The sequence below is a fragment of the Schistocerca serialis genome, chromosome 7 (assembly GCF_023864345.2).
Source record: "Schistocerca serialis cubense isolate TAMUIC-IGC-003099 chromosome 7, iqSchSeri2.2, whole genome shotgun sequence".
Classification (NCBI taxonomy): Eukaryota; Metazoa; Arthropoda; class Insecta; order Orthoptera; family Acrididae; genus Schistocerca; species Schistocerca serialis.
In genome coordinates this window covers 537,533,324-537,560,380 of record NC_064644.1, presented here as the reverse complement: position 1 = coordinate 537,560,380, position 27,057 = coordinate 537,533,324, and the positions used below count along the sequence as shown (strand labels likewise).

Sequence of the window (27,057 nt, the reverse complement as noted above, 5' to 3'; positions counted from 1 at the left end):
CTCCGAACTTCAAGTGAGTCACCGACATCTGACACATTGTCACCTACTCGTGGTTTCACCTTCGTTCTACATCTACATCTGCATCATTCTCCACAATCAACCTAACTGTGTGTGGCGGAAGGTACTTCTGGTACCATTAACTGATTCCCCCTGCCCTGTTCCACTCGCGAATGGCGCGTGGGAAGAACAATTGTCGGCATACCTCTGTATTAGCTCTAATTTCTCGAATTTTCTTCTCGTGGACATTTCATGAGATGCATGTGGGAGGAAGTAATGAGCTGTCAAACTCTCCATGCGAAGTACTCTCTCTCTCTGGCTAGAGCAGATTTTATCAGATACACATAAGAGTGACAGTGATTACGAATCAGTTTTTGGAAATGGAGAAGAGAGGTATCTCACTTCTTGCCGTACAGGAAAAATAACTTTATCTTGTGGTCTGTCTTCCGTAGGACATGAGCGAAATAAGAACTGTAAAATTAAATATTATTCTTAATGTTATCCATGAAAAGTTACTTAAAATCACTTGTACTATGTACGGTGACGAACATGGTTTAGATTATTTAAATTTCTGTCAGTAGTACCGGCCAAAGCAGCTGTTCGTAACTCGGATATGAAAAATTAAGAAGACTGAGGAAACCAGAAATATATGTTGATGGCCTGGTAAACACCCTTAATTGAAATAATTTTAGACATTTTCCTGCTGTTACTGAAAAAGACGAATAGCAATATTTGAGTAAATTTGAATTTGCTGCTTAATGGAGACGTATTGTCCTCCACATGCGATGCTGTGTTAACTGACAGCGCTGCAGTTAGAAAATGCTAGAAATGCTGAAATAATTAAAATCGTGACATACGGATCCAACTTTTCTATAAATGATAACTGAATTAACGTATGGCACACATATTAAGCTTTAAGCATAGAATCTCACTCTTAATCGCACTTCTTCAAATACGGCCACTGCACTCGATACGAAACAAAACATAAGATAGAAAATGCGGCTAATGGCAAAAAAAGATAATATTACACAGTACGCTTTCCAGGGATAGTAGTTCATACACATAGTTATAACATCCAGTGCGTAAATCTGTTACTCAAATTAGGTTGTTATTCGGTTTTCTATTCAGATTTTACATGGCCACGAAATGTTTCTCACAAGAACAAACAATCGTGAAAAATTATTAATAAGTTATCCCTCTGGGATTCATACTCACATATCCTGACCTTTGGTTTGAGAACGTTATAGAGTGATGCTGATGTACATATGATAGGACGGTATACAGGTCGGAGATAACGTGGATGTTGATGAATGTTAAGAAGCTGATAATAGTATTCAGGATACTAGCGTACCTTCTCTTATATATAGAAGTGGACAGATATCATATGACATAATTGCACCTGTCAAGTGCAGACAGGCTTCCAGGAGCATAATACGTGAAACTACGCATATTCCATGTCATCTTAGACCACAAATACAGATAAGGGCAGATTGTCTCAGACTTTTTATCACCAATAACATGAAAAGTGTAACACTAATGCGTAACAATAATCTTACAGAAGACAGTAAAGTTCTACATCTGTATCTAGAACGCTGGATTGAACTTGACTCTACAAATCTACAGGCATTCTTTGGTCTACTAATAATAACTAGTTTACACAACGCACATGGGTAACGTTGCGTGAATTTCGATCAGATGAATATGGCATAATCATTTTTCGAGTCACAGTGAGCTTTTCAAAATCTCGTGATATTCTGATATGTCTTCGGTTCGGTGGTAAACGCCCAAGAGTAGAAAGAAAGCAGTTTCCTGATCAAAAGCTGAACCTTTACGGGCTGTGTTTGAAATATTCATTTATACAGGCACTTCGTCTTATATCTCTGGGCCTAATATTACATTTGATGAGCACCTGTGTACTTACGCGGGACGGTGTCCGTTAAACGTGTACATTCCCTCGAAACCTGGACATTAAAGGATATAAGAGTGCGCCTCTGTAGATTTGAGACCATTTATCTCGTAAATACACAACTGTGAACAGGGAAGTCTGCTCAGTGAGGGCAAATAAATCAATGATACATGATTTAGTTGATCTTCTCAGGGGAAACGGTAGGAAAAATTCCACATATAATTTTTCTACAAGTTTGCAACTTAATTTACAGCATGCAACAATGGAGCTGTAATTTCAACAATGTGCTTGGGTCTGGCAATACGTCATTATTGTTAATGTGGAAACGTTCTACGTTTTATCGCCGTATAGACGCTATAATCACTTTGGGGTCGTGAAGACCCTACACATATAATACGTTTTTCCAGAACTGATACCATGCAAGATTCAAACGTCTATGTAGTGCTCTCGTGCCGTATAAATGATTCCGTGACGAAACACGCCACTCTGCTTGAGAACTAACATCCCCATAGATGTGCGGGCTCACATGCGGTTCCTCTTCATGGTAATGTCTTGACTCAAACTCGTCTAAGGGTTGAACCGCACGTGTCGCCTTACACGCCCTAAATTAGATACATGTGACCCTTTGGTTAAATTGTCTGGCTCATGGCAAGTTTTCGAAATACAAAGTTAATATAAAATATAGTAACAGTACTAATAATATATGGAACTAAATCAACGACCCATAAATGATGTAGGCCACACAGTTGCTATTTTGTTAGAATAATGTTTGTTCAGAAAGCAAACTAATAGCGAAAGTGGACGTATGTAGAGTTACTGTTACACTACAGCACATATCCATTTGACACAGTTCGATCATTCACAATCACATGGCGACATACAAGGCCGATATTCCACCTCGTTATCTTCACGAAAAGTTAGAGTTCACACCAGGCACGCGGCTGCTCACCGCTCAGAGATTAAGTCCCGCTATACAGCACAACGCGAAATTTTCTAAGTCGTTTCACTTCCTAGCTAACTAAAGACCGACTGTCGCCTTTCGCGTCTCAATCCCAACTGTGACCTTTTTAGTGTCCAGCCGAACTGTACTCTCTGATGTCTAGACCAAAACTATCCCTCTCTGCCCGTCTCCGGCCGCGCTTTGCCGCGCGTCGAACATCGTCACTCAACTGACTAGGGCAGTTCCCTTTCCTGAAGCCGTCCATCTGATTGGCTACAGCTTGTTCTACATTATTTTATATTTCAACATATTTGAATAATCCAAGATTGACCACTTTCACATTCCAGATAAAGTAACAATAATATCCATTGTTAAGTTATTTTACATAAAGCCAATACAATTTCCTTCTTGACTTTGAATGTCACAGCCAGTAACCTTGCACCATTGTGCTTTCTGATAAATAAATAAAGAACAAAAGTAACTATTATGCACTAAACTTTAAGACAAATATTCTGTTACTTAATGATTCAATACGGTGTCATGCTGCCATCGTTAAATGTGTTTTGTGTGGAGCAAATTATGATCTGATTCCTAACTGAAAATACTGATAATTTAAATTTACATCTACATCTACATCTATACTCCGCGAGCCACCTTACGGTGTGTGGCGGAGGGTACTTATTGTACCACTATCTGATCCCCCATTCCCTGTTCCATTCACGAATTGTGCGTGGGAAGAACGACTGCTTGTAAGGCTCCGTACTTGCTCTAATTTCTCGGATCTTTTCGTTGTGATCATTACGCGAGATATATGTGGGCGGTAGTAATATGTTGCCCATCTCTTCTCGGAATGTGCTCTCTCGTAATTTCGATAATAAACCTCTCCGTATTGCGTAACGCCTTTCTTGAAGTGTCAGCCACTGGAGCTTGTTCAGCATCTCCGTAACGCTCTCGCGCTGACTAAATGTCCCCATGACGAATCGCGCTGCTTTTCGCTGGATCATGTCTATCTCTTCTATTAATCCAATCTGGTAAGGGTCCCATACTGATGAGCAATACTCAAGAATCGGACGAACAAGCGTTTTGTAAGCTACTTCTTTCGTCGATGAGTCACATTTTCTTAGAATTCTTCCTATGAATCTCAACCTGGCGCCTGCTTTTCCCACTATTTGTTTTATGTGATCATTCCACTTCAGATCGCTCCGGATAGTAACTCCTAAGTATTTTACGGTCGTTACCGCTTCCCCGTACGAGTCTTCTGATGTTGCTACTTTCTTGTAGACAACCGTCTCATCTGCAAATAGCCTCACGGAGCTACCGATGTTGTCAACTAAGTCATTTATGTATATTGTAAACAATAAAGGTCCTATCACGCTTCCCTGCGGTACTCCCGAAATTACCTCTACATCTGCAGATTTTGAACCGTTAAGAGTGACATGTTGTGTTCTTTCTTCTAGGAAATCCTGAATCCAATCACAAACCTGGTCCGATATTCCGTAAGCTCGTATTTTTTTCACTAAACGTAAGTGCGGAACCGTATCAAATGCCTTCCTGAAGTCCAGGAATACGGCATCAATCTGCTCGCCAGTGTCTACGGCACTGTGAATTTCTTGGGAAATAGGGCGAGCTGAGTTTCACATGATCTCTGTTTGCGGAATCCATGTTTGTTATGATGAAGGAGATTTGTATTATCTAAGAACGTCATAATACGAGAACACAAAACATGTTCCATTATTCTACAACAGATTGACGTAAGCGAAATAGGCCTATAATTATTCGCATCTGATTTATGACCCTTCTTGAAAATGGGAACGACCTGCGCTTTCTTCCAGTCGCTAGGTACTTTACGTTCTTCCAGCGATCTACGATAAATTGCTGATAGAAAGGGGGCAAGTTCTTTAGCATAATCACTGTAGAATCTTAAGGGTATCTCGTCTGGTCCGGATGCTTTTCCGCTACTAAGTGATAGCAGTTGTTTTTCAATTCCGATATCGTTTATTTCAATATTTTCCATTTTGGCGTCCGTGCGACGGCTGAAGTCAGGGACCGTGTTACGATTTTCCGCAGTGAAACAGTTTCGGAACACTGAATTCAGTATTTCTGCCTTTCTTCGGTCGTCCTCTGTTTTGGTGCCATCGTGGTCAACGAGTGACTGAATAGGGGATTTAGATCCGCTTACCGATTTTACATATGACCAAAACTTTTTAGGGTTCTTGGTTAGATTGTTTGCCAATGTTTTATGTTCGAATTCGTTGAATGCTTCTCTCATTGCTCTCTTTACGCTCTTTTTCGCTTCGTTCAGCTTTTCCTTATCAGCTATGATTCGACTACTCTTAAACCTATGATGAAGCTTTCTTTGTTTCCGTAGTACCTTTCGTACATGATTGTTATACCACGGTGGATCTTTCCCCTCGCTTTGGACCTTAGTCGGTACGAACTTATCTAAGGCGTACTGGACGATGTTTCTGAATTTTTTCCATTTTTGTTCCACATCCTCTTCCTCAGAAATGAACGTTTGATGGTGGTCACTCAGATATTCTGCGATTTGTGCCCTATCACTCTTGTTAAGCAAATATATTTTCCTTCCTTTCTTGGCATTTCTTATTACACTTGTAGTCATTGATGCAACCACTGACTTATGATCACTGATACCCTCTTCTACATTCACGGAGTCGAAAAGTTCCGGTCTATTTGTTGCTATGAGGTCTAAAACGTTAGCTTTTAAACAGATGAAGTTACAGAGTTAATATTTACAACATTTGTCATTTTAATGATGCGCTTCTATATAAAAGGTCATCGTTAAGATCGAATAAAGCGTTCAGATTTTAGCAGTCAGGTATTTATTAGAAAACTTGTTAATTTCACTTTAACACTAAATCCTAAATTTTTACAGATATGATCAATATTCGTTTTATTGGGATCACCATGAAAATTTAAGGAGATTGGCAGATTAAAATTACTGTGAGTTGATTCCCTGCATTACTACAGAATTGAATAGTTTTCATAAATGTTTCCCTTTATGGCCGATCTTAGGTCCGCCATATTTAACACTGCTACGTCTCCTCGGCCACAAGCGGGTTCTATTGGGTTTCCCTATGACATAGGTTCTTGTCTGTCTCACTCGCACACGACAGCGCTTAGGCCTCAATAGACAATCGACGCCTGTGAATTTCCCCATCTCGTGGTGAATCTGTGCCCTATGTGGTTCACGGCCTCGACGACAGGGTTCGTTTCACAATTCCTGTAGGGTGACTCTTTCCGTTATATAATTAAATGAGAGGGCAATGCTCGTTAACTCACATTCTTTGTATCTTCTGTATATCTTCCCTGAATCTTCTACGAGTATTAAACTTACCTGGTAAGGATGTCAAACTGATGAAAAATACTGAAAAATTTGCCGAACAAGTGCCTTGTTATCCACTTTCTTCGTGGATGAGTTAATTTGCTTAACATTCTTTCTATGAATCTCAGCCTGACATCTGCTTCTCCTGCTGTTTGTTTTATATGGCGATTACAGTTCAGCGTTCTCTGGCTATTTACTCGTAGAAATTTTATGGTAGATGCTGTTTCCAGCAATTTAACATCAATAGTGTAGCGCTACAGTAGTGGACTTCTTTTTCCTATTTATGTGCAATATTTATCTACGTTCGGAGTGAAATGCCAGAGCCTGCATGTTGATCAACCTTTTGCTGGTTATTATGCAGATCGACACTGTCTTCTAGCATTCCCATTTTCATATAGACAATCGTATCATCGACGAAAAAAGTCTTAAAGAGTTTTTTGAATGAATAAACCGCCAATCGACTGCGTATTACTGTATTTATCTTGTGTACTATCTATATTTCGGCTTTTATGCCTATATCGAGTACAATCCTAAAAGTTCTTAGACCATTAACAAGTCATATCTCTTAAGGCAGTCCAAAGCAGATCAGGAATTAGTTTTATATATCGACCCCATCTCTCTGCCTGAACGTTTTATTGTAGTAATCTAATTAAATTTTCAAACAAAGGTGACTAATCATACCAACATATATTTAAGTAAATTGTGATGCAGTGTCATGGCCAGTAGAGTGGTTATGACGAAATACATGGTCCAGTCACATTAACGTGACCACTGCCAATGTTCGACGTCAACATGCAAGAACCTCTTTGTTTCTTTTGCTTGCGCCTTTTCCAGCAATGGCGCAGGGTCGGCATGGTTATTCGGATTTGGTAAGGTTAATTTAAGGGGTGGCCGGATGCCCTTCTTGCCGCCACCCCGTACCCACCAGGACAGAGTTAGTGTACCCCAAGTGTCTGTGGCCAGTGTAATCCATGGAAAAGTGCGAAAGTGTTCAGATGTTTGCGAGCCATTTAACTGAGGTGGGACGTGGAGACCAGCCCGGTATTCACCTAGTGGGATGTGGAAAACCGCCTAAAAGCTACATCCAGGCTGGCCGGCACACCGGCCTCCGTCGTTAAGCCGCCGGGCGGATTCGATCCGGGGTCGGTGCGCCTACCCGAGTCCAGGAAGTAGCGCGGTAGCGTTCTCGGCTAATCTGGCTTGTAACATTCAAGAACCTCTCACAGAAGAAAAGTGGCAGCACTACCAGCGGAAGGTATACAGGGTGAAGAAAAATTCGCGCACTCGGACTCTGGAGTGCGATTCCTCACGTCCTAGCAATACAAAAATGTCTCACAAAATTTCGTCCAGCGCATATTTCGGACGGTAAATGGACACTGAAGACTGGCAATCTGGCAATAATATAATCATTTGTGCGTTAATTAATTCTATCAGCCTATAACAATAGTTCTGTGCAGTTGGTGCAGTGGATAGTCTTTTGGGTTACCATGCAGGAGGTCTATGTTTCGATTACGGCTGCGGCTCATTTGTTTTTATTTTCTACATGTAGTCTGCACGGTACGGTATCTGCCATTTTAATCGTCATACAGCGATTACAGATGGTCTACAAAACGTTTGCTGTTACGTACTATAAACACAAAACTGGAAGTACAGTCGTATTTATTCGTAAGCTTTTAAAGAAACCTTTTGTATGTCGTGGACGCGACCTGTTTCGCGCCACTGCCTCTACTACATTCCAAACTTGTTTTGTGTGTATCCTCCGCTAGTGGTCCCAATGGTTAACACCAACTATTATTCTTGCCACGTTCAGATCCATTCCATTCCATAAAGGACTTGAGTCACCAGTAGGACTAGCAACGTGCTTTGCAAATAAGCTCGATTTACGTAAATGGAAATGATTTCTAGAATATCCACTGTAATCGCCACATGACGATTAAGACGCACGATACCGTACCACGTACCGAGCGAGGTGGCCCAGCGACTAGCACACTGGACTCGCATTCGGGAGGACGACGGTTCAATCCCGCGTCCGGCCATCCTGATTTAGGTTTTCCGTGATTTCCCTAAATCGCTCCAGGCAAATGCCGGGATGCTTCCTTTGAAAGGGCACGGCCGACTTCCTTCTCCGTCCTTCCCTAAAACGATGAGACCGATGACCTCGCTGTCTGGTCTCCTTCCCCAAACAACCCAACCCCAACCCCAGCCCGTACCACGTAGATACATTTAGAAAATAGAAACAATTAAGCCTCAACCAGAATCGAACGCTTGACCTCCTACATGCTGACCCAAAAGGCTATCCACTGTACCAACTGCACAGCACTGCAGTACATGATGAAAGAGGTAGTTACCTCACATCTTACATTTAATTACAGTGGTGCCAGCTGCCAATCATTAACGTCCATTTATTGCCTGAAATATGCGCAGTACGAATTCATGTGACAGATATTTTTGTATTGCTAGTATGTTAGGAACGGAGCTGCGAAGTCCGAGTGCGCGAATTTTTCTTCACCCTGTATAAAGCATGTCGCGGAGAGGGGGAGGGGGGGGGTATAGTAGTGCAAAACAGTGCAGTCGTAGTCGTCATGTGGAAACGGGGCTATTTATCTGACATCCAAGCGTGCATGATCGTTGACTTTCGGGCCAAGGTGGAAGCTCGTCCGAAGTGGCTATGTTTGTAAACATTTTTTCGTGCCGCCGTGGTTCATGTATACCATGCCTGGAAAAATGGCGTTGTCCACGAACGGTGCCGAGGCCACTGTGGCACCACGTACCATAGATGACAGCGCGAATGACTGCTGCAGAGACATCTATGAAGCAATAAACGAGCAAATATTGAGTAACTGACCGCTCAGATGAACCAATGGGGTGCAAATGAGATACTTCGCTGTGTATGGGCCTCTCTGCCGCAGCACCTGTTTCAAATGGTTCAAATGGCTCTGAGCACTATGGTACTTAAATTCTGAGGTCATCAGTCCCCTAGAACTTAGAACTACTTAAATCTAACTAACCTAAGGACATCACACACATCCATGCCCGAGGCAGGATTCGAACCTGCGACCGTAGCGGTCGCGCGGTTCCAGACTGTAGCGCCAAGAACCGCTCGGCCACCCCGGCCGGGGCACCTGTTTCATGCACTCATGCTGAATGCTGGAATTTACACGCCATTACCGCAACTAGACGTCCAGTGAATAGTGACAGGTGGCCTTTTCAGATGAATTACAGTTTATGCTACACCAGAGAGATGACAGTTGGCTTGACGTATCAAAGCAGGTATCCTGCAACAATCGTCAGAGTGTTACGGTCTCGGGAATATTTTCGTGGCATACGTTGGTTGATTTCGTCATTCTGGAAGGCACAATGGATCATATCGAGACCATGTTCACACTCATATGAGCCTTGTTTTTCCTCGATACTGTGACACCTACCAAAAGGACAATGCAATGTGTCAGCTCTCGTAGTGTGCATGGGCGGTTCGAAGAGCACCAGGATTAGTTTACCATACTCTCATGGCCATTAGACTTCATGGATTTAAACTGAATCGAGACTCTGTGGAAGCACATCGATCGGGCCCCCGCCCCATGGATCCTCAACAGAGAAACCTGGGCAGTTTTCTACGGCACTGTTGTCGTTATGTTGTTTTCTATTAATGATTGTATTGCAATTCATTTTGGTAGGAATCCAAGAAATGGTGGTAAACCACCTACATGACTCCACATCCTTGTCAGTAGCTTCCAGAACGTCACTGTCTCCCTGCACACCTCGCATCGGTTCGTACTGCAAAAGGTCGACTTCCAGGCTTTTGACAGGTGTTAACAGCCGGCCGGGGTGGCCGAGAGGTTCTAGGCGCTACATTCTGGAACCGCTTGACCGCTACGGTCGCAAGTTCAAATCCTGCCTCGGGCATGGATGTTTGTGATGTCCTTAGGTTATTTAGGTTTAAGTAGTTCTAAGTTCTAGGGGACTGATGATCTCAGAAGTTAAAACCCATAGTGCTCAGAGCCATTTGAGCCATTTTTTGAACAGGTGTTTACATTAATGTGACTGGACATTGTTTAAGCGGCTTATGGACACGACAGTACAACAGTACACCCAGGTTACTGGCTCTCGATCTTCCACCATAATCGAGTCCATCAACATGAGGTGTCAAATATGAGGTAGCCAAGGAGGTGGAAATGTGGGTTGTACTATGCCAGGACTGCTTGGTAGCTGTAACAGGAAAACACAATTAATTAGCATGAGTACAAAATAAGAAGGTATTTATTACTTTGCTGTAGTCCACGATCAGTTGGTTGACAGTTATAGAAGACGCGACTAGACTAAGCGTTTGTAGAATGACCTAATTTACAAGTCACAAATCTTGCAGTGACGAATTAATCTCTCGTAGTCTTGAATGTCGAATCCGGTGAAGACTAACTTGGAACGGAGCTACAAAGACTTGATGGCAGCAATGACTGAGCTGCAGACGATGACTGACTATCATCGGCGCTGGCTGACCACTGAGCGCGGCTACGAACTGTAGACTAACTGCACTACTCTCCTGCTGCAAATAAAGTGGCCTAGCGGCTCCTCGCGGAGAGCCTAGCCTCTTTTACAAGATGGACTTTCTTGTCTCAGTTGGCTACTTGAGACAAGCGTGTCTAGTGCAGCGCCCCTCGCGTTGTATTCCCGTACTCCCATACTCACTCTGTTTTGAGTGGTCATTTTCGTTTACACGTTAGTACCAAAATTGCCGATGACGTGAAAGCTGTCTGCTGTGCAGTTTGACATTTGAATGGTGAAAGTGGGGTTATGAGGTGCTATTCTTTTTACAAATAAATCGAAATATAGTAACAAATTGTAGGAACAAACAATGACAAAAGAGTTTCATTAGGTTACCTTCCATTCGGAAGTGGGTGCACTCAGCGACTGTTGTGTGATCTATAAATTATATAGTGCAGGAATCAGTCGTCATTCTTTTAAATTTTATTACGCAAATCCAGATTTAGACTAGTAGCTAGCCATTGGCAATGCACTATTATCTATTCTCAACTTACTGTGACTGACGCCTGAACAACAGGGACTTAACTTGCATTGAGAATAGAAAATAGTACATTGAGAATGGCTCACTACTGTCCTAAATTTGGATTTGCGTAATAAAATTAAAAATAAAGGACGACTAATTGCTGCACTCTATAATTTATAAAACAACAGAGTTTATAATGACCAAAGCAGAATTAATAGTGGATGTTCTTGGGAAAAGTCCTGCGGTAAATTCTCTACACTCCTGAGAACTTAAAGAATAGCAAAAGTGTCATCCAAACATTTCAGAACATATACATGAGAAAATAAATACTTGCAAACACATCAGACAATATGTAGAACGCAGTAAATAGCGCACTTTTGCTTTATCCTTTGTATCTTGTTTTCTTGCTAAGTGCCAAATAACAACGAAAATTATTTTTCTCATCCAATAACTCTGACTTTTTTACAGTTGAAATAGTTTTCGTTAAAACACGTATCTACTTACATTCTTATTCATCAATAGTTGAGCTTTATCTCTGTAAAATGTAAATGCCTTTTAACGACCTGATTATTAGAGTAGATGCACCAAATATCTGCTTATAATAAGTAATCTTTATTTGCGACAGACTGTTTCGGTTTTATCGGTATTTTGAAGTACCTGCATTTGTAATTTTGGTAACAGGTATGGATGCAACTGTCATTTATATTAAAGTAGCTGTATTGTATTCACATGTAGATTGATGTGGCGTCCATATTACGTCGTTATTAGACTGTTTTACAACTTTCATTGCTTAAATAAGATGGTAAATGATGTCAAGATGTTGAAAATAAAATGCTTTTTGCTTCCACGTATTTCGTCTCTCTTGTAGGAGAACACTAGCAGGTAGGAAATGCTATCGGGATCTTGTGTAGCTTTTTAGTGTCCCACAAAAACAAAACAAACAATAAACAACAAATATTAAGTAGAAACGAAAGCACATAATCCGTTTCTATAATAGGAGTGAGCTCGACGAGAATAGGTCATAACTCCGGATGTTAGCAGGTGCCGCCATAGTCCTTCGTCTCTGCGCATGCGCAGCGTGCAGCAGACTCGGAAATTTAGAACTCCGCACTCGGCACAATCTACAGATCATTGACGTCATAGACATAATCGCGTCGCGTTTGGTTGCTGATTTACACATAGGCACGAAAGGCTCACACACTTCGAGTAGTCGATTTTGACCAGAAAGTCGCTCGTGTAAAACGAGCTTAAAGTACTGCGACTGGCTGTGTACTCTTTGGCTAGCACACCCGTTCTTCTGTTCCGTTTATCGAGAGAATCGCATCCGGCGGATCGATCTCTCAGGCGGCGGTGTGGTCGTATGACTGACGACATCACACAGACGCATCGTGGGCGAGACATTATCACAATTAGTTTGGGAACATTACGCGGCTCTATATACTGCAACATTTATGTCCAATATCCAATCTAATTTCTCCGTTGCTACGCAAGCTGGCTGATGGTAAGGAAGACTGACACCGTTTGCAAATAAATGTTCCTTTGTCAGCGTATGGAAGTGGTGCACAGAACTTTTTAAAAATATTGGCAAGTTATGTGGCACCACATAGGTAAATTATATTGAATAGGAAGCAGAAGTAACATATATTCAATCTGATGCCTGAGCCTTCTAAGTTCGGATCATGGATGTGTGTGTGTGTGTGTGTGTGTGTGTGTGTGTGTGTGTGTGTAAATCGAATAAAACTTAATAGACTACAACCCAAACTGACTATAATTATTTCGTAAACGGAAAAACCTCCGCGAGGCTGTTCCAGTGTGAGCTGTCGTCACTGACACAGATGAAGATGCCCCGCTGACATACGTGTGTGTCCGCAGTGCTGACGGCGAGTACGTGGTCACGACCATGACGAAGGCGGTGCTGCACCACACGGGCAAGGTCGTCTGGACGCCGCCCGCCATCTTCAAGTCGTCCTGCGAGATCGACGTCCGCTACTTCCCGTTCGACCAGCAGACGTGCTTCATGAAGTTCGGCTCCTGGACTTACGACGGAGACCAGGTGAGGCAGCACATCACATGTTGATACTCCGCTGCAGAGTGAAAATCTCATTCTGGAGACATCCCCCAGGCTGTGGCTCCGCAGTATCCTTTCTTTCAGGAGTGCCAGTTGTGCAAGGTTCGCGGGAAAGCTTCTGTGCAGTTTGGAAGGTGGGAGAAGAGGTACTGGCAGAAGTGAAGCTGTGAGGACCGGGCGTGAGTCGTGATTGGGTAGCTCATATGGTACAGCACTTGCCCGCTAAAGGCAAAGGTCCCGACTTCGAGTCTTCGTCCTACACACAATTTTAATCTGCGAGAAAGTTTAATATCAGCGCACACTCCGCTGTAGAGTGAAAATTTCATTCTAGAAACATCCCCAGGCTGTGGCTAAGCCATGTCTCCGCAATATCCTTTCTTCCAGAAGTGCTAGTTCTGCAAAGTTCGCAGGAGAGCTTCTGTAAAGTTTGGAAGGTAGGAGACGACGTAGTGGCAGAAGTAAAGCTGTGAGAACGGGGTGTGAGTCGTGCTTGGGTAGCTCGGATGGTAGAGCACTTGGCCGCGAAAGGCAAAGGTCCCGAGTTTGAGTCTCGGTCCGGCACACAGTTTTAATCTGCCAGGTAGTTTCATATTAGCGCACACTCAGCTGCAGAGTGGAAATCTCATTCTGGAAACATCACATGTTGATAGTAACTTCAAACTTTTTCACAGCCTACACAGTTATCTATCAAAAATAAGCTGCTCAAGTATTCAGTCGAACCTGGATAAGATTTCAAAGTACTGCAAAGATTGGCAACTTGGTTTGAATGTTCAAAAATGTAAAAAACTGTAAAGATTTAAAACGCTAGTATTCTGTGATCATTGTTCCAAGGAATAACAACTGGAGTCTGTGAACTCACAGCCTGATGTAACACTTTGTACGTTTATGATGTGGAACGGTCACATTGTCTCAGTCGTAGATGAAGCCGGTAAAATAGGCAGTTTAGCAGGAAAATGTAGTGAATCTACAAAGCAGAGTGCATACAAAACACTCATGCGATCCATCTTAGAATGCTGTTTATGTGTGTGTTACCCATACCAAATGTGACTAATCTGCATTCACACCATACTCCGCAAGCCACCTAATAGTGCGTGGCGGAGAGTACTTTTTGTACCACTAACTGAGCCCTCCAGCACTGTTCCACTCACCAATACCGCGCGGGAAGAATGATTGGCGGCAATCCTGTGTATTGGCTCTAATTTCTTGAATTTTCTCGTCGTTGTCATTACGCGAGACATATGTAGGGCGAAGTAGCATGTTGTCCCACGTTTCCTGGAAAGTGTTCTCTCGAAATTTCCATAGTAAATCTCTCCGTGATACATAAAGCCTCTCTTGTAACGTCTGACAATGGAGGTTGATGAGCATCTCCGTAACGCCTGGTGTCAAATAAACGATCCCGTGATGAAACGTCTCGCTCTTCGTTGGATATTCAATAACTCTTATATCAGTGCTATCTGCTAGTGATCTCAGATAAATGAACAGTACTCAAAAATGGGACGAACAAGTGCCTTATAAGCCACATGCGGCAGGGTGGGTTAAAAATTTCGTCGTACTGTTCAAAATAAACGTCCACCTACCTCAGTACGGCTTCTGCTCGACGCCCCTTCACTCTGCAAGCGTAGATACTTATAGACGGCGAAAAAGCAGCGTTGAAGAAAACGCCGCCTAATATCTGTCCTGCAAAGTCCACGTAAACTCTAGTACTATTTCAGTTCCTGCAATCTCACATATATTAATATTTCGGGTAGTGATATGGTGCATTTTTTCTCACAGCAAATGTTCAAAAAATTTATAGATAAGCCTTTTTATTGCTTCTAGCACACATGAAAACGGGCTGTCAAGTCCGCATTTACCTAACTAACATATCTATAGTTCTCTGTTCACAGTTCATACAACCAATTTCACACGCAAAGCAGCCAGAAATTTACACTAATCCGACCCGATTGATGACGCGATCTCACAGTCACACATCCGCTACTATAAATGTATTTCACATTCGGTCCTTTTCAGTGGGTTTCTTTAAAAGAAACTGCTCGCCAAATACTCCATGACTGAATACAGAAAAAGCCACACGGAATTTTCATAAACGCCGAAAGTTCACACGCGACTAACTTTCCAACAAAACACCCGCGGAACTCCAAACTTCCGTCAAACTGCTCGTAAATACATCAGCGTTAGTCACGACTCGTACTAAACGCGAGGAACTCAATACTCTTTCATTTTACACATAATGAGAATCATCAAGTTTAACATGTCCTTCCGCGTCCGAAGCTGGGGATCCTTCGAGATCATTCTCGCGGCAAAACTCGCCTAAGCCAATCACTGTTCAGAAAGTAATTTACGTCATCCGAAAATGCAAATACTAACACAGCGTTTAATAAAACAAAACGAAACAAAATTAATCTTGAAAATTATTTAGAAAACGTTTGCTCTTTAAACTGATATTCTGGCTGCCTTCTTACAGAAGCAATCACCCCAAGACTTATGTCATCAGCAATGTGGGTAAATTACATCTTTCCCATGTTCCAATTACGTAATGTTGTACATAACATAATACTGAATTTTTACGTGTGCCCCACATACACCCTCTCACTCATTCTCATTTGTTCACACAACATCATAATAAACAGATACTATTTTTCTGAATTTTTATTCTACAAAATCAAGAATAATTAAAGTTTTGAAAATAGAAATCCAAACTAATTGATTTGATATACCGACAATTTTGTGAATGACTTCAAATGATAACAAAAGACAAACTGTAATCGTTCCTAACTGAATTTTTCACCCAGAGTGTCGGTTTGGTGGGTCTTACGTAATTTTCTGATCTCCGAAACTATTATATGTACAGCTTTGAAATTTGGAGGAGATTGTCTTCTGAATAACAAGAAACAGTATCCAAGTCTGAAAATAATCGGTTAATATTTAATATGTTTTATTTCGATTCGTAGGGGGTATAAATGTACGGTCGTTTTAAGTGACACAGAAGCCCGTTCTCACGCTCGCTAAATAGTAGCGACAGATTTGCTATGAGTCATGGCTACGACACAAGTTTGCAGCCTCCTGTACGTTCACCGGGCTTCACGTCTAGGTATCATACTGCAATAAGTGTTATCCCGTAATAACTTGCGACGTCACACACTTCTTTGTTGGATGAGCAACATTTCCTTAAGATTCTTCCCATGAATCTGGGTCTGGTATCTGCATTTCCCACTAACTGTTTTATGTCGTCATTCCACTGAAGGTCGTTCTGGATAGTTTCGCCTAGATATTTTACGGCAATCGCTGTCTCCAGCTGTTCGCCATCAATAGTGTAATTTTACAGTAGTGGATTTCTTTTGCTATGTATGCGCAGTATGTTACATTTATTTACTTTCAGTGTCAACTGCCACAGCCTCCACCGTTCTTCAATTCTCTGGAGGTCATTCTGCAAATCGTTACTATCTTCTGCCGTTGATACTTTGTTAAAGAGAACTACATCATCTGCGAACAGCCTAAGAGAGCATTTGACGTTTTTTACTAGCTCATTTATATATATTGTAAACAGCAACGGTACCATAACACTTCCTTGATTTACACCGGAAGTAACCTTTATATCTGTCGATTTCGCTCCGTTAAGAACGACGTGTTGAGTTCTGACTGCAAGGAATCCAGTCGCAAATTTGCTCTGATACTCAAAGCTCGTATTGTTTTTTCGGTAAACGGAAGTGTTGGACAGCGTCAAATGCCTTCTTAAAGTCAAGCAACAAGGCATCAACCTGAGCGCCAGTGTCAGCGGCACTTTAGATCTCATGGAGGAACAGAGCGAGCTGAGTTTCGCAGGATCTCTGTTCGCGAATCTCATTTTGATTTTTATAATGGATATTTTCCTTCTATAAGAACGTCATAATTCTTGAGCACGAAACATGTTCCACAATTCTACAACAGACTGACGTCAACGACATATTTGTGTAAGTGTCCTACGGTCCTTCTTAAAATCGTGTACGACCTTCGCTTTCTTGCAGTCGCTAGGTATCCTTCGTTGATCAAGCGATCTGCAATAAATTACTGCTAGAAGGGGAACAAGTTCTTTCGCATAATCTTTGTAGAATCTCATATGTATGTCATCGAGTCATGATACATTTCGACTACTAAGCGACTGTAGTTGTTTTTCTGTTCCGCGGTCGGTTATCTGAATACCTGCCATTTTGACGTTCGTACGACGATTAAAAGGAGGGACCGTGTTACGATCTTCCGCAATGAAACACTGGAAGACCGAATTCAGTATTTCAGCCTTTTCTCTTTCATCTTCCGTTTCGGTGCCAATATGGTCACTGAGTGAACGAACAGATTATTTTGACCCACTTACTGATTTTGCATACTATCAAAGTCTCTTAGGGCTTTTACTCAGATCGGTTGACAAAGTTTTACTTTCAAATTCATTGATTCCTTTGAATTTTTACTCTTTGTTTTCCACATCTTTGTCCCCATCACTAACGATGGATACTGAACCTGTACTCAGAAGGACGGTACGAAAGGTCACTGGCTTGTTTGACCTGTTGGACAGTGTCACAGAGGTGCTGAAGAAACTGCGAATATAATATCTTCCAGTGTCTGCCACTTCAAACTATCCCGAGAAAGCCTATTTACATAGTTTAAACAACCAGCTTTAAATCATGAACCTAGGAGTATACTGCAACCTAGTAAGTATTTATCCCACCATCGATCGTTGGAACTAGCTAACTTCCATCTCGCACAGTGCCATGTAAACATCCTTATCGCACTCCGTGTGTGAATGTAATGGGAAGAAGCCCTAATAACTGGTACAATGGAAAGCAGCCTTTGCCATACACTTCATACAGTATGGATGTAGATGTAAATGTAGCTATAGATAGGTTAACGTTGTATTAACTGTACTTGCACTTCATGCCATTTCATTTTTGCCTTCATAGACTTTCTGCAGAATTGTATTGAGTTTTGTTTACAAAATTGCTTGTATAAAGTGATAACTAATCCCTCTTCATGGCGTTTCCTTTTTTCTGTTATAAGAATAAAATCATTCTATTGGAAGTACACATGACGATCCCAGCCTTCATGAACACAGACAGCCGTTGAAAGGAAACACTGAAAGTGGCTATTTCCGCATTTTATTCTTCGACTGTAATGATTTCTGTAGGTTGATCAATCACAGTTCAAGGGTAATTAGAGGCACGAAGTGCGTGAGAGGTGAAGTCACAATTATTTCTCCTCTGAGAAGCAACAACAGATGACGTATCGTACAGAAGGGGAAGCGTAATGTCTTTAGCTGGTGCAGAGACGGCACCACATCTCTCTCGCTCTCCGTCTCTCTCCCACTCTCTCTCTCTCTCTCTCTCTCTCTCTCTCTCTCTCTCTGTTGCTTGAGTGGTAGAACAAATAATGGTTACAGTTTTATTAATTTTCGATTTTCTTTTAATACCAAAGAACTTCAGTCACAGTTGTTGTAAGAACTTAATTTTTTATAGCAGGAAATGATGGAAATTTTTACGTGATTTGAGGTCTGTATGCTCCGTTTTGCTGATATGGTAAGCTGGATACAGTTACAGGAAGTACGTCTAACGTAGGTTAAAAAAAAAAGAAGCTCAGAAATCTAAACTAGGAATGGAAGATATACGTTTGCAATTAACGCTACACCAGTAAGTTGAACAAAATGCAACAGAAAACCGAATTCAGTTCATCATGAGGCGTTCATAGCCATTAAAATAGTTGTTTATGTGTAGCAGTACTGACACGCAGATGTTTACATTTTAGTTCGCCGTTCTGTATCGTTCTATTATTACTATTCGTGCTGTTCTAAAATGGAGAACGAATTTTCTTCTTCTTTCACCCTAAGTGAACAGATTGTGGGTATTGTATCCACAGATATTATAAGAATGATGTTCCACATCTCATCGTAAACCACTAGACAGATTTTAGCTACAATTGGTACACATGTCACTTACTGACTGTAAATCGTTGTTGTGGGGGTAAGAACAACCTATCTATCATAGGGGTGGGGGTGAGTGTGATCAAGTAGTGTAGCCCACGACGTGCGAGTACGCTTACATTAATCATTAAGCATTTAAGAATGAGAGCACGGGTAGACTTGCAACGAATTTCACATATAATTACAAAACATTACGAAACTTTTTCTCGAAGACAACCACCACAAAATGATGAAAGAAAAAAAGCTTATGGCTTACTATATTTTTGCTGTTGATGCAGTAAAATGCATGAAGCATAACTTTTTAATTTTTTAGTTCTCTATTACGAACTTTATCAGGAGATATGACGTCAAACAGTGATATGCGTGAAAAACTGTTGCATCACGAATGACATTTTAATTTGTTTCTTCTCTACTCCAAACACTATTCTCAACACATTTCGCAGACAGCAGCCACATTTACCATTGGATATATCTGCAAAATTATATCACTCAACAGCCCATAATTCAGGAAATACAACGTCATAAACTGAGATGCGTAAAAATGAAATTACAGGTCAGAATTCGCTAGACATACAGATGGAATTTGTGAACAAATACAGGTGAAATATTTAAATATACCGTATGTGAAATACACTGATGATCCAAAATATTATGACCGCCTGCTTAACGCTTGTTTGTCCGTCTTTGGTACGAAATACATCACTGATTCTATCAGGGATCCGATAGTTTGATGGTAGGTTTGTGGAGGTATGTGACATTACATGTCTTTGCACGGGTCATGTAATTCGCGTAAATAACGGGCATCTGATTTGTGTATGCAATGATGGCGCCCGATAGTGACCACGATGAGGTCCATAGGATTTACATCAGGGGAATTTTGAGGCCGAGACATCAATCTGAGTTCACCATAATGCTCCTCAAACCACAGTAGCATGGTTCTGGCTTCGAGGCAATGACAACTAAACTGCTGAAAGATGACATCACTGATGGGGAAGACGTCGAGCATGAAAGGATGCAGGTGGTTTGCAGCTGACAGCTTGTCTTCGATTACTACCACAGATGCTATTCAAGCGCAGGAGAATGTCTCCCATTGCATGATACTGCTGGCAACAGCACGCGTACGTGGCACGCTGCATTTTTCGAGCCGCAGTTCACACCGATGGCGGCGTTTGTGGAGACGAACATCGACATAGTGCAGCAAAAATGTGATTCCCCGAAGAGCCGATACGTTTCCATTGACTGACCATCGGATCTCGATGTTCTCGTGCACACTGCAATCTTTAGCAACGATGTCGTTTTGTCAGTTTGTGAACACGTAGGGGTGGTATACTGTGGAGCTTCATGTCAACAATGTAAGATGAACGGTGTTGTCCGAAACACTTGTCCGTGCACCAGCATTGTCCTCTCTCGGCATAGATGCCACGAATCATCGTCTGTCTTACTTTACAGAGCAGAGAAGCCTCTGAACTCCACGTTCTGTGAAGAATCGTGGACGTCCAAGCATTTAGCGCCTAGTAGTAGTTTGACTGTCCTTCCAAATCTTTCTGTTGATGCACACAAAAGTAGCATGTGGACGGTCGACCAGCTTCGTCGTTTTCGAGGTACTTGGTCACAGAGTGTGCCCTTTGTCAATCAACGAGATGGATATAAGCAGGGGGCGGAGGAGATAGAGGGAGGAGGAAAGGTGTGAAGGTAGATGGAGTAGGTGGACAGGGTGGGGGGGGGGGGGGAGGGGGGAGCAGTTTGACAGAGAAATGGTGAGTAGGAGATGGATAGGGAGAGGGGCAGGAGGAGATGGGCAGAGACTGGTGGTGGATGAGGTGGACAGAGAGAGGGTATGGAAGAGATGAACGGAGAGGGGATGAAGGAAGAAAATGACAGACAGAGGGGGAAGGGGTAGAGGGACTAATAGAAGACTGGACTAAATACATAACCGAGTAATTCCGGGTACTCGATTTGTTATAAAATAAAATCTTGTGGATAGTTGGGGGACGTTTGAGGCCTAGCAAATGGTTGCGAAACAGTATCGTTGATTCCCACTTGGGTTTTACAGAGTCAAAGACGTATGCGTAAGAGTTACAGGAGGGAATTTTCCACGTCGAAGTATTAAAATAAAAATGACGACAGCTTTGTGTGTCATATTTGTACATCCATAACAGTCCGCGGCTCTGCTACTCTACCGTGTTCCGATAATGACTGCGTAACCAGACTAGCTTTCCCTTTAGAGTTCACAGAAGAAGCAAAATACCGATAAAACCGAACTATTACGTAGCACTGTTGCGCCAAAGAGTTTTATGCTCCAGGAACATATTTGGCAGAAGTTCAGAGAGGAAGAAACTGAGCAAGCTGATTTTAGTGGTTGATGAAAAGATGTGAGGGATCATCAAAGGAGAAAGGATGAAATAACCTTCTTTCGGAACAGAGATAGTTTTGTAATTAATGAAAAAATTCAAGCTAAATAACTTTCACATGGACATCAGTTTTTCGCACTTGCACAGGAAAAATGTGCATTGTCAATGATGTGAAAAACTTACGTGATAGTTGGAAGCCGCTGACAGCCTAGAACTTTTAGGAACAATAACATCAGGCAGTAATTAGCCGTCTCAGTGCGAACTTCCTAAAAGCGCTTTTCTTTGTTGCTTCAAATGGCTCTGAGCACTATGGGACTTAACTGCTGTGGTCATCAGTCCTCTAGAACTTAGAACTACTTAAACCTAACTAACCTAAGGACATCACACACATCCGTGCCCGAGGAAGGATTCGAACCTGCGACCGTAGCGGTCACGCGGCTCCAGACTGTAGCGCCTAGAACCGCACGGCCACTCCGGCCGGCGCTTTTCTTTGTTGTACTTGGTGACTAAGTTTTTATTTCGATCACACGAGATCCATCGGCAGCTATGGGGAAAGAGAGGGCAGGTTTGAAGGAGGAGTCTCTCTCTGTTCTCGCCTCTGCAATTAACGAAGCTCGATGCTTTTAAAAGGGCTCCATCAGCGATTCGCGAGCAATTTAGCACTCCAGCCGCGTATAATTCAGCTCGCCCAGCGTCCCCGTCTGATGACTCACCAAGTACCGCCATCTATCGACTGGCAGCCAAGGGGCGCAGCTTGCGACGCAGTGGTGCTGCACCAACGATCCGGTCACGTGACACCGTCCCATCTCTCATCTTATGGACATATTTGGGATGTGGGATCTAAAACCTTGAATGACGGTTGGGGAAAGAGCGTATGACATCACTTGGTGCTTGGTGGGGCAAGATTTCATTGCTAATATAGGGTGGCGTACGAAATGTGTTACCATTTTGTTTTTGAATATAAACTATACTGTCACTACAATCTGAAAAGAACATATACTAAAATTAAGGGCCGTCCATGGAGATTTGTTCTTACTCAGCACGTGCTCAGTATGTCCACCATTTCGTTTCTTAATTTCCTTCAAACAAACACTGAAGTTAGTGATTACCCTACGGCACATGCCTTCTGTAACTTCACTGCAAGGTTGAAGAATAAGTCTTCTGAGCTCCATTAAATCACGTGCACGTTTCGGGGAAATTTTTTCCTTTAGGTACACCCAAAGAAAAAAGTCACATGGATTGAGGTCTGGACTGTTGGGGGGCCAATTTTGTCCGTCATTGAAGCGACCTGGAGACCTGAGTGAAATGATCCGCATGTCTAAATGCTCGTGTAAAAATTCCAATACAGTGTTTACAGTATGTTGTCTTGCTCCATCTTGTATGAACCACTGCATGTTGAAGGGCAGGGCAGTAGCAAGAAGCTGTGGAATTTAATGGAGGTCAGAAGACTTATTCTTCAAGTTTGCAGTGAAATTACGGAAGACGTGTGCCGTAGGGTAATCACTAACTACAGTGTTCGATTGAAGGAAGTTATGAAACGAAATGGTGGACATATTGAGGGTGTACTGACTTAGAACAAATCTACATGGACGACTCTTCACTGTAGTATACGTTCCTTTCAGATTGTATTGACAATAAAGTTTATATTCAAAAACAAAATGGTAACACATTTCGTGTCCCACACTGTAAACTGGTGAACATTGACGGTTAGTATCCTTCACTTGCTACAACATCCATGACTGCGCCGCCATTTCAGTGAGTGTGCCTCTGAATCTCCGTATAGTAATAATGAGTGAATTTTTGTACCTGATATTATTATACGGATAACTTCATTATAACTCTATTTTTATTCACTATAACTATCTGCATGTGCCTCTATAGACTGCATACCACCTCATGTCTGTTGATCATAAAATTCCTGACCCAGTAATTCGACCAACGGCGCATCTCTTTCGAAGCACGTGGAGTAGAAACAATTCACTTTGTAACCTTTTAACGCATGATCACGTAAGAACTCAATGAAAATGACGAACTCGTCTGGATAAGAACTTGCAGTTTCAACAGTAAAGAAAGCAACCATGTTCCCAGGGAAGTCAAATATACCGAGTAAATTAGAAGAAGTTTCGCAGTTGCTCATAATAACAGAAACTTTCAAACGAAACTCGAGCAACTTCAGACAAAACGGAGTGGCAGTAACTGATTCGACAGGAACCAGATGTAGAGCATCAATGAGGGAAGACGTCAAGAAACTGTCACAAATGCTCAATTACATTTAATCCACTTACTTATCACAGCCTTGCCTATACTGCTAAAGCAACATACAAAGACAGCGTTGTTTTGCGTCGTTTAGCACTGTTACGCCTCTTAGTTTGTGCCATGGAAAAACTGTGTAAGTAAGTGTAAAAATTCTTATAACAGATAGTGTTGTGTTAAGTGGCAATGTGATATCGAATTTATGGAGTGGTGTACTCATTGAATATTCTGTACAACTTAATATATCAATACACTCATGCTCATAAATTAAGGATAATGCTGATATATGGTGAAACAACGGTGTAGTGGGCGGTTTGCGGGCTTAAATCAACTCGGGAAATGATCATGCGGTGTGTCTGACCTGCGGTCGTCGCACGGTGGCGCTGGCAGCAATCCACATACACAGAGGTGTTTTGGTGCATGTCAGAGTACGGTGCAGCGAGTAAGTGTCAAGACATTTTGAGACGTGCTAATGGCGACTGTGTGTTAGAAATGGCCCAAAGAACACATATTGATGACTTTATCACGGGTAGAATACTAGGGCGACTGGAGGGTGGTCAAACACAGCAGGTCGAAGCATGGGACCTCCGTGTGCCACAAAGTGTGATCTCAAGATTATGGCAACGATTCCAGCAGACAGGAAACGTGTCCAGGCGCTACACTACGGGACGTCCACAGTGTACAACACCACAAGAAGACCGATATCTCACTATCACTGCCCACAGACGGCCACGGAGTATTCAGGCAGCCTTGCTCGGGACCTTACCGCAGACAATGGAACAGTTGTCTCTAGACACAAAGTCTACAGACGACTGAACAGACATGGTTAATTCGCCGGTAGACCCGTAAGGTGCATTTCACTGACCTCTGGTCACAGGAGAGCCCGTAAAGCCTGATGTCAAGAACACAGTACATGGTCATTGGAACAGTGGTCCCAGGTTATGTTCACGGACGAGTCAAGGTATAGTCTGAACAGTAATTCTCGCCGGGTTTTCATCTGGCGTGAACCAAGAACCAAATACCAACCCCTTAATGTCCTTGGAAGGGACCTGTATGGAGGTCGTGGTTTTTTGGTGTGAGGTGGGATTGTGATTGGTGCACGTACACTCCTGCATGTCTTTGGCAGAGGAACTGTAACAGGTCAGGTGTATCGGGACGTCATTTTGCACCAGTATGTCCGCTTTTCAGGGGTGCAGTGGGTCCCACCTTCCTCCTGATGGATGATAAAGCACGGCCCCACCGAACTGCCATCGTGGAGGAGTACCTTGGAACAGAAGATATCAGGCGAATGGAGTGGCCTGCCTGTTCTCCAGACCTAAATCCCATCGAGCACGTCTGGGATGCTCTCGGTCGACGTATCGCTGCACGTCTTCAATCCCCTAAGACACGTCAGGAGCTCCGACAGCCACTGGTGCCAGAATGGGAGGCTATACCCCAGCAGCTGGTGGACCACCTGATCCAGAGTATGCCAACCCGTTGTGCTGCCTGTGTACGTGTGCACAGTGATCATAGCAATTAATGGTGTCGGGATGCATGCGCAGGAAACAGTGGCGTTTTGTAGCACATGTGTTTAGGAATGGTTTTCTCTACTTATCACCATTACCGTGGTCTTACAGATCTGTGTTGTGTGTGTTCGTTATATGCCTATGCTATTAGCGCCAGTTTTGTGTACTGCAACTTGTGTGGCACCACATTCTTCTATTATCCTTAATTTATCAGCATGAGTGTATTCCATGCATCACCTGTAAACGTTACCTAAAAGGACATGCAATTAAAATATCGCTCAACAGGGAAAAAATTAAGGATGGGAAAACCATGTCTGCAAACGTCGTCCACCGATGCTACTGAACGTTGAAGTTGTATGCTTCGGCAGCTGCCACTAGCCATCCCTTCCGGAAGCTAACGTGATCGGTAGTGATTGCCTCGGTCACCAGTGGAGACTATGGCGCTTGTTGCTGCTGGAGTGTTGGCAGAAGAGCCAACACTGTGTTGCTAGAGGAGGCCGAAATGCACGCGTTTAATTACACGCTGACTGGCGCGAGGTCTGGAACAGTTAAGGGAATTAATAGTAGCAAGTAAAGTACGTAGTTGATATAATACTTAACTTTAATCCACAATTGGTGTACATCGCTCTTGATGATACATGCTTCACATAATAAATATCAATTGAATACGGCACCTTGCTAGGTCATAGCAAATGACGTAGCTGAAGGCTATGCTAACTATCGTCTCGGCAAATGAGAGCGTATTTGTCAGTGTAGCTTCGCTAGCAAAGTCGGCTGTACACATGGGCGAGTGCTAGTAAGTCTCTCTAGACCTGCCGTGTGGCGGCGCTCGGTCTGCAATCACTGACAGTGGCGACACGCGGGTCCGACGTATACTAATGGACCGCGGCCGATTTAAAGGCTACCACCTAGCAAGTGTGGTGTCTGGCGGTGACACCACAGCTGCATTCATCGGAGACGCTGCACCTAGTTCCATCTCTACTGGCGATCGTGGTAACCAGTCGCAATCACTGAATAACAAAGAATCCTACGGGTCGTTCCACCTACGGTCTGTCGTACGAAGTCACGTTTGCAGCTGGAAGGGAGGGCTAGTGGCAGCTGACGACGTCTGCAACTTCGATGCTCTGTAGCGTCAGTGGATGAAGCTTCCGACACAGACTCCTGTCCTCGATTTGTTCCTCAAGACACCCTCTACAACCCCTCGAAGTTCGTCGCAACATTTCCGAGACACCCTTTATAGCTAACTAATATAAACTGAATAACTGATGCTTTGGTACAGAATTGACAGTTTCATACACACAGGGACGCATATGTTTTAGTAGCTAATAGCTGGAAATGTAACGTATTTCATATTCCCATCTTACTCCCCTGAACAGAAATGAATAGATATACACCTGTTTATGTATTATTAAAAGACTTTCTAGTGGAAAAATGGAAGATTAGTGGATAATGGTTTAGAAACGCGTTAGCATAGATGACGTTAAAGACTGTAGAGTGATGGAAAGGATGTCCGTCTTCGTGTATTCGCCTAAAGTGATTTTTGGAAAGGGCAGAAAATCTAAATATGAATCAGTGGGCGTGTGTTGAGCCCATGTTTACCCCAATAAGAGTCCAATGCCTTAAACACACATCAATAGATACTTTGAGTGGTAATTTGCTCTTGTTCTAAAAGTATTACTTTTATTTTCTTAACCGGTTTTCGGCGTACAAGGCAACATTGGATGAGAAGTTACACGTCTAGATTGAAG

General features: G+C 42.6%; 1 protein-coding gene across 1 annotated transcript in view; it reads left to right on the top strand.

Annotated features, from left to right (window-relative positions):
- Positions 1-27,057, top strand: part of LOC126413220 (acetylcholine receptor subunit alpha-L1) — a 587,533-nt gene that overhangs the window by 454,502 nt on the left and 105,974 nt on the right. Inside the window, exon 5 of the mRNA XM_050083117.1 lies at positions 13,061-13,241. Within this exon, the coding sequence (XP_049939074.1) occupies positions 13,061-13,241 (181 nt within the window). The remainder of the gene's footprint in view (positions 1-13,060; positions 13,242-27,057) is intronic.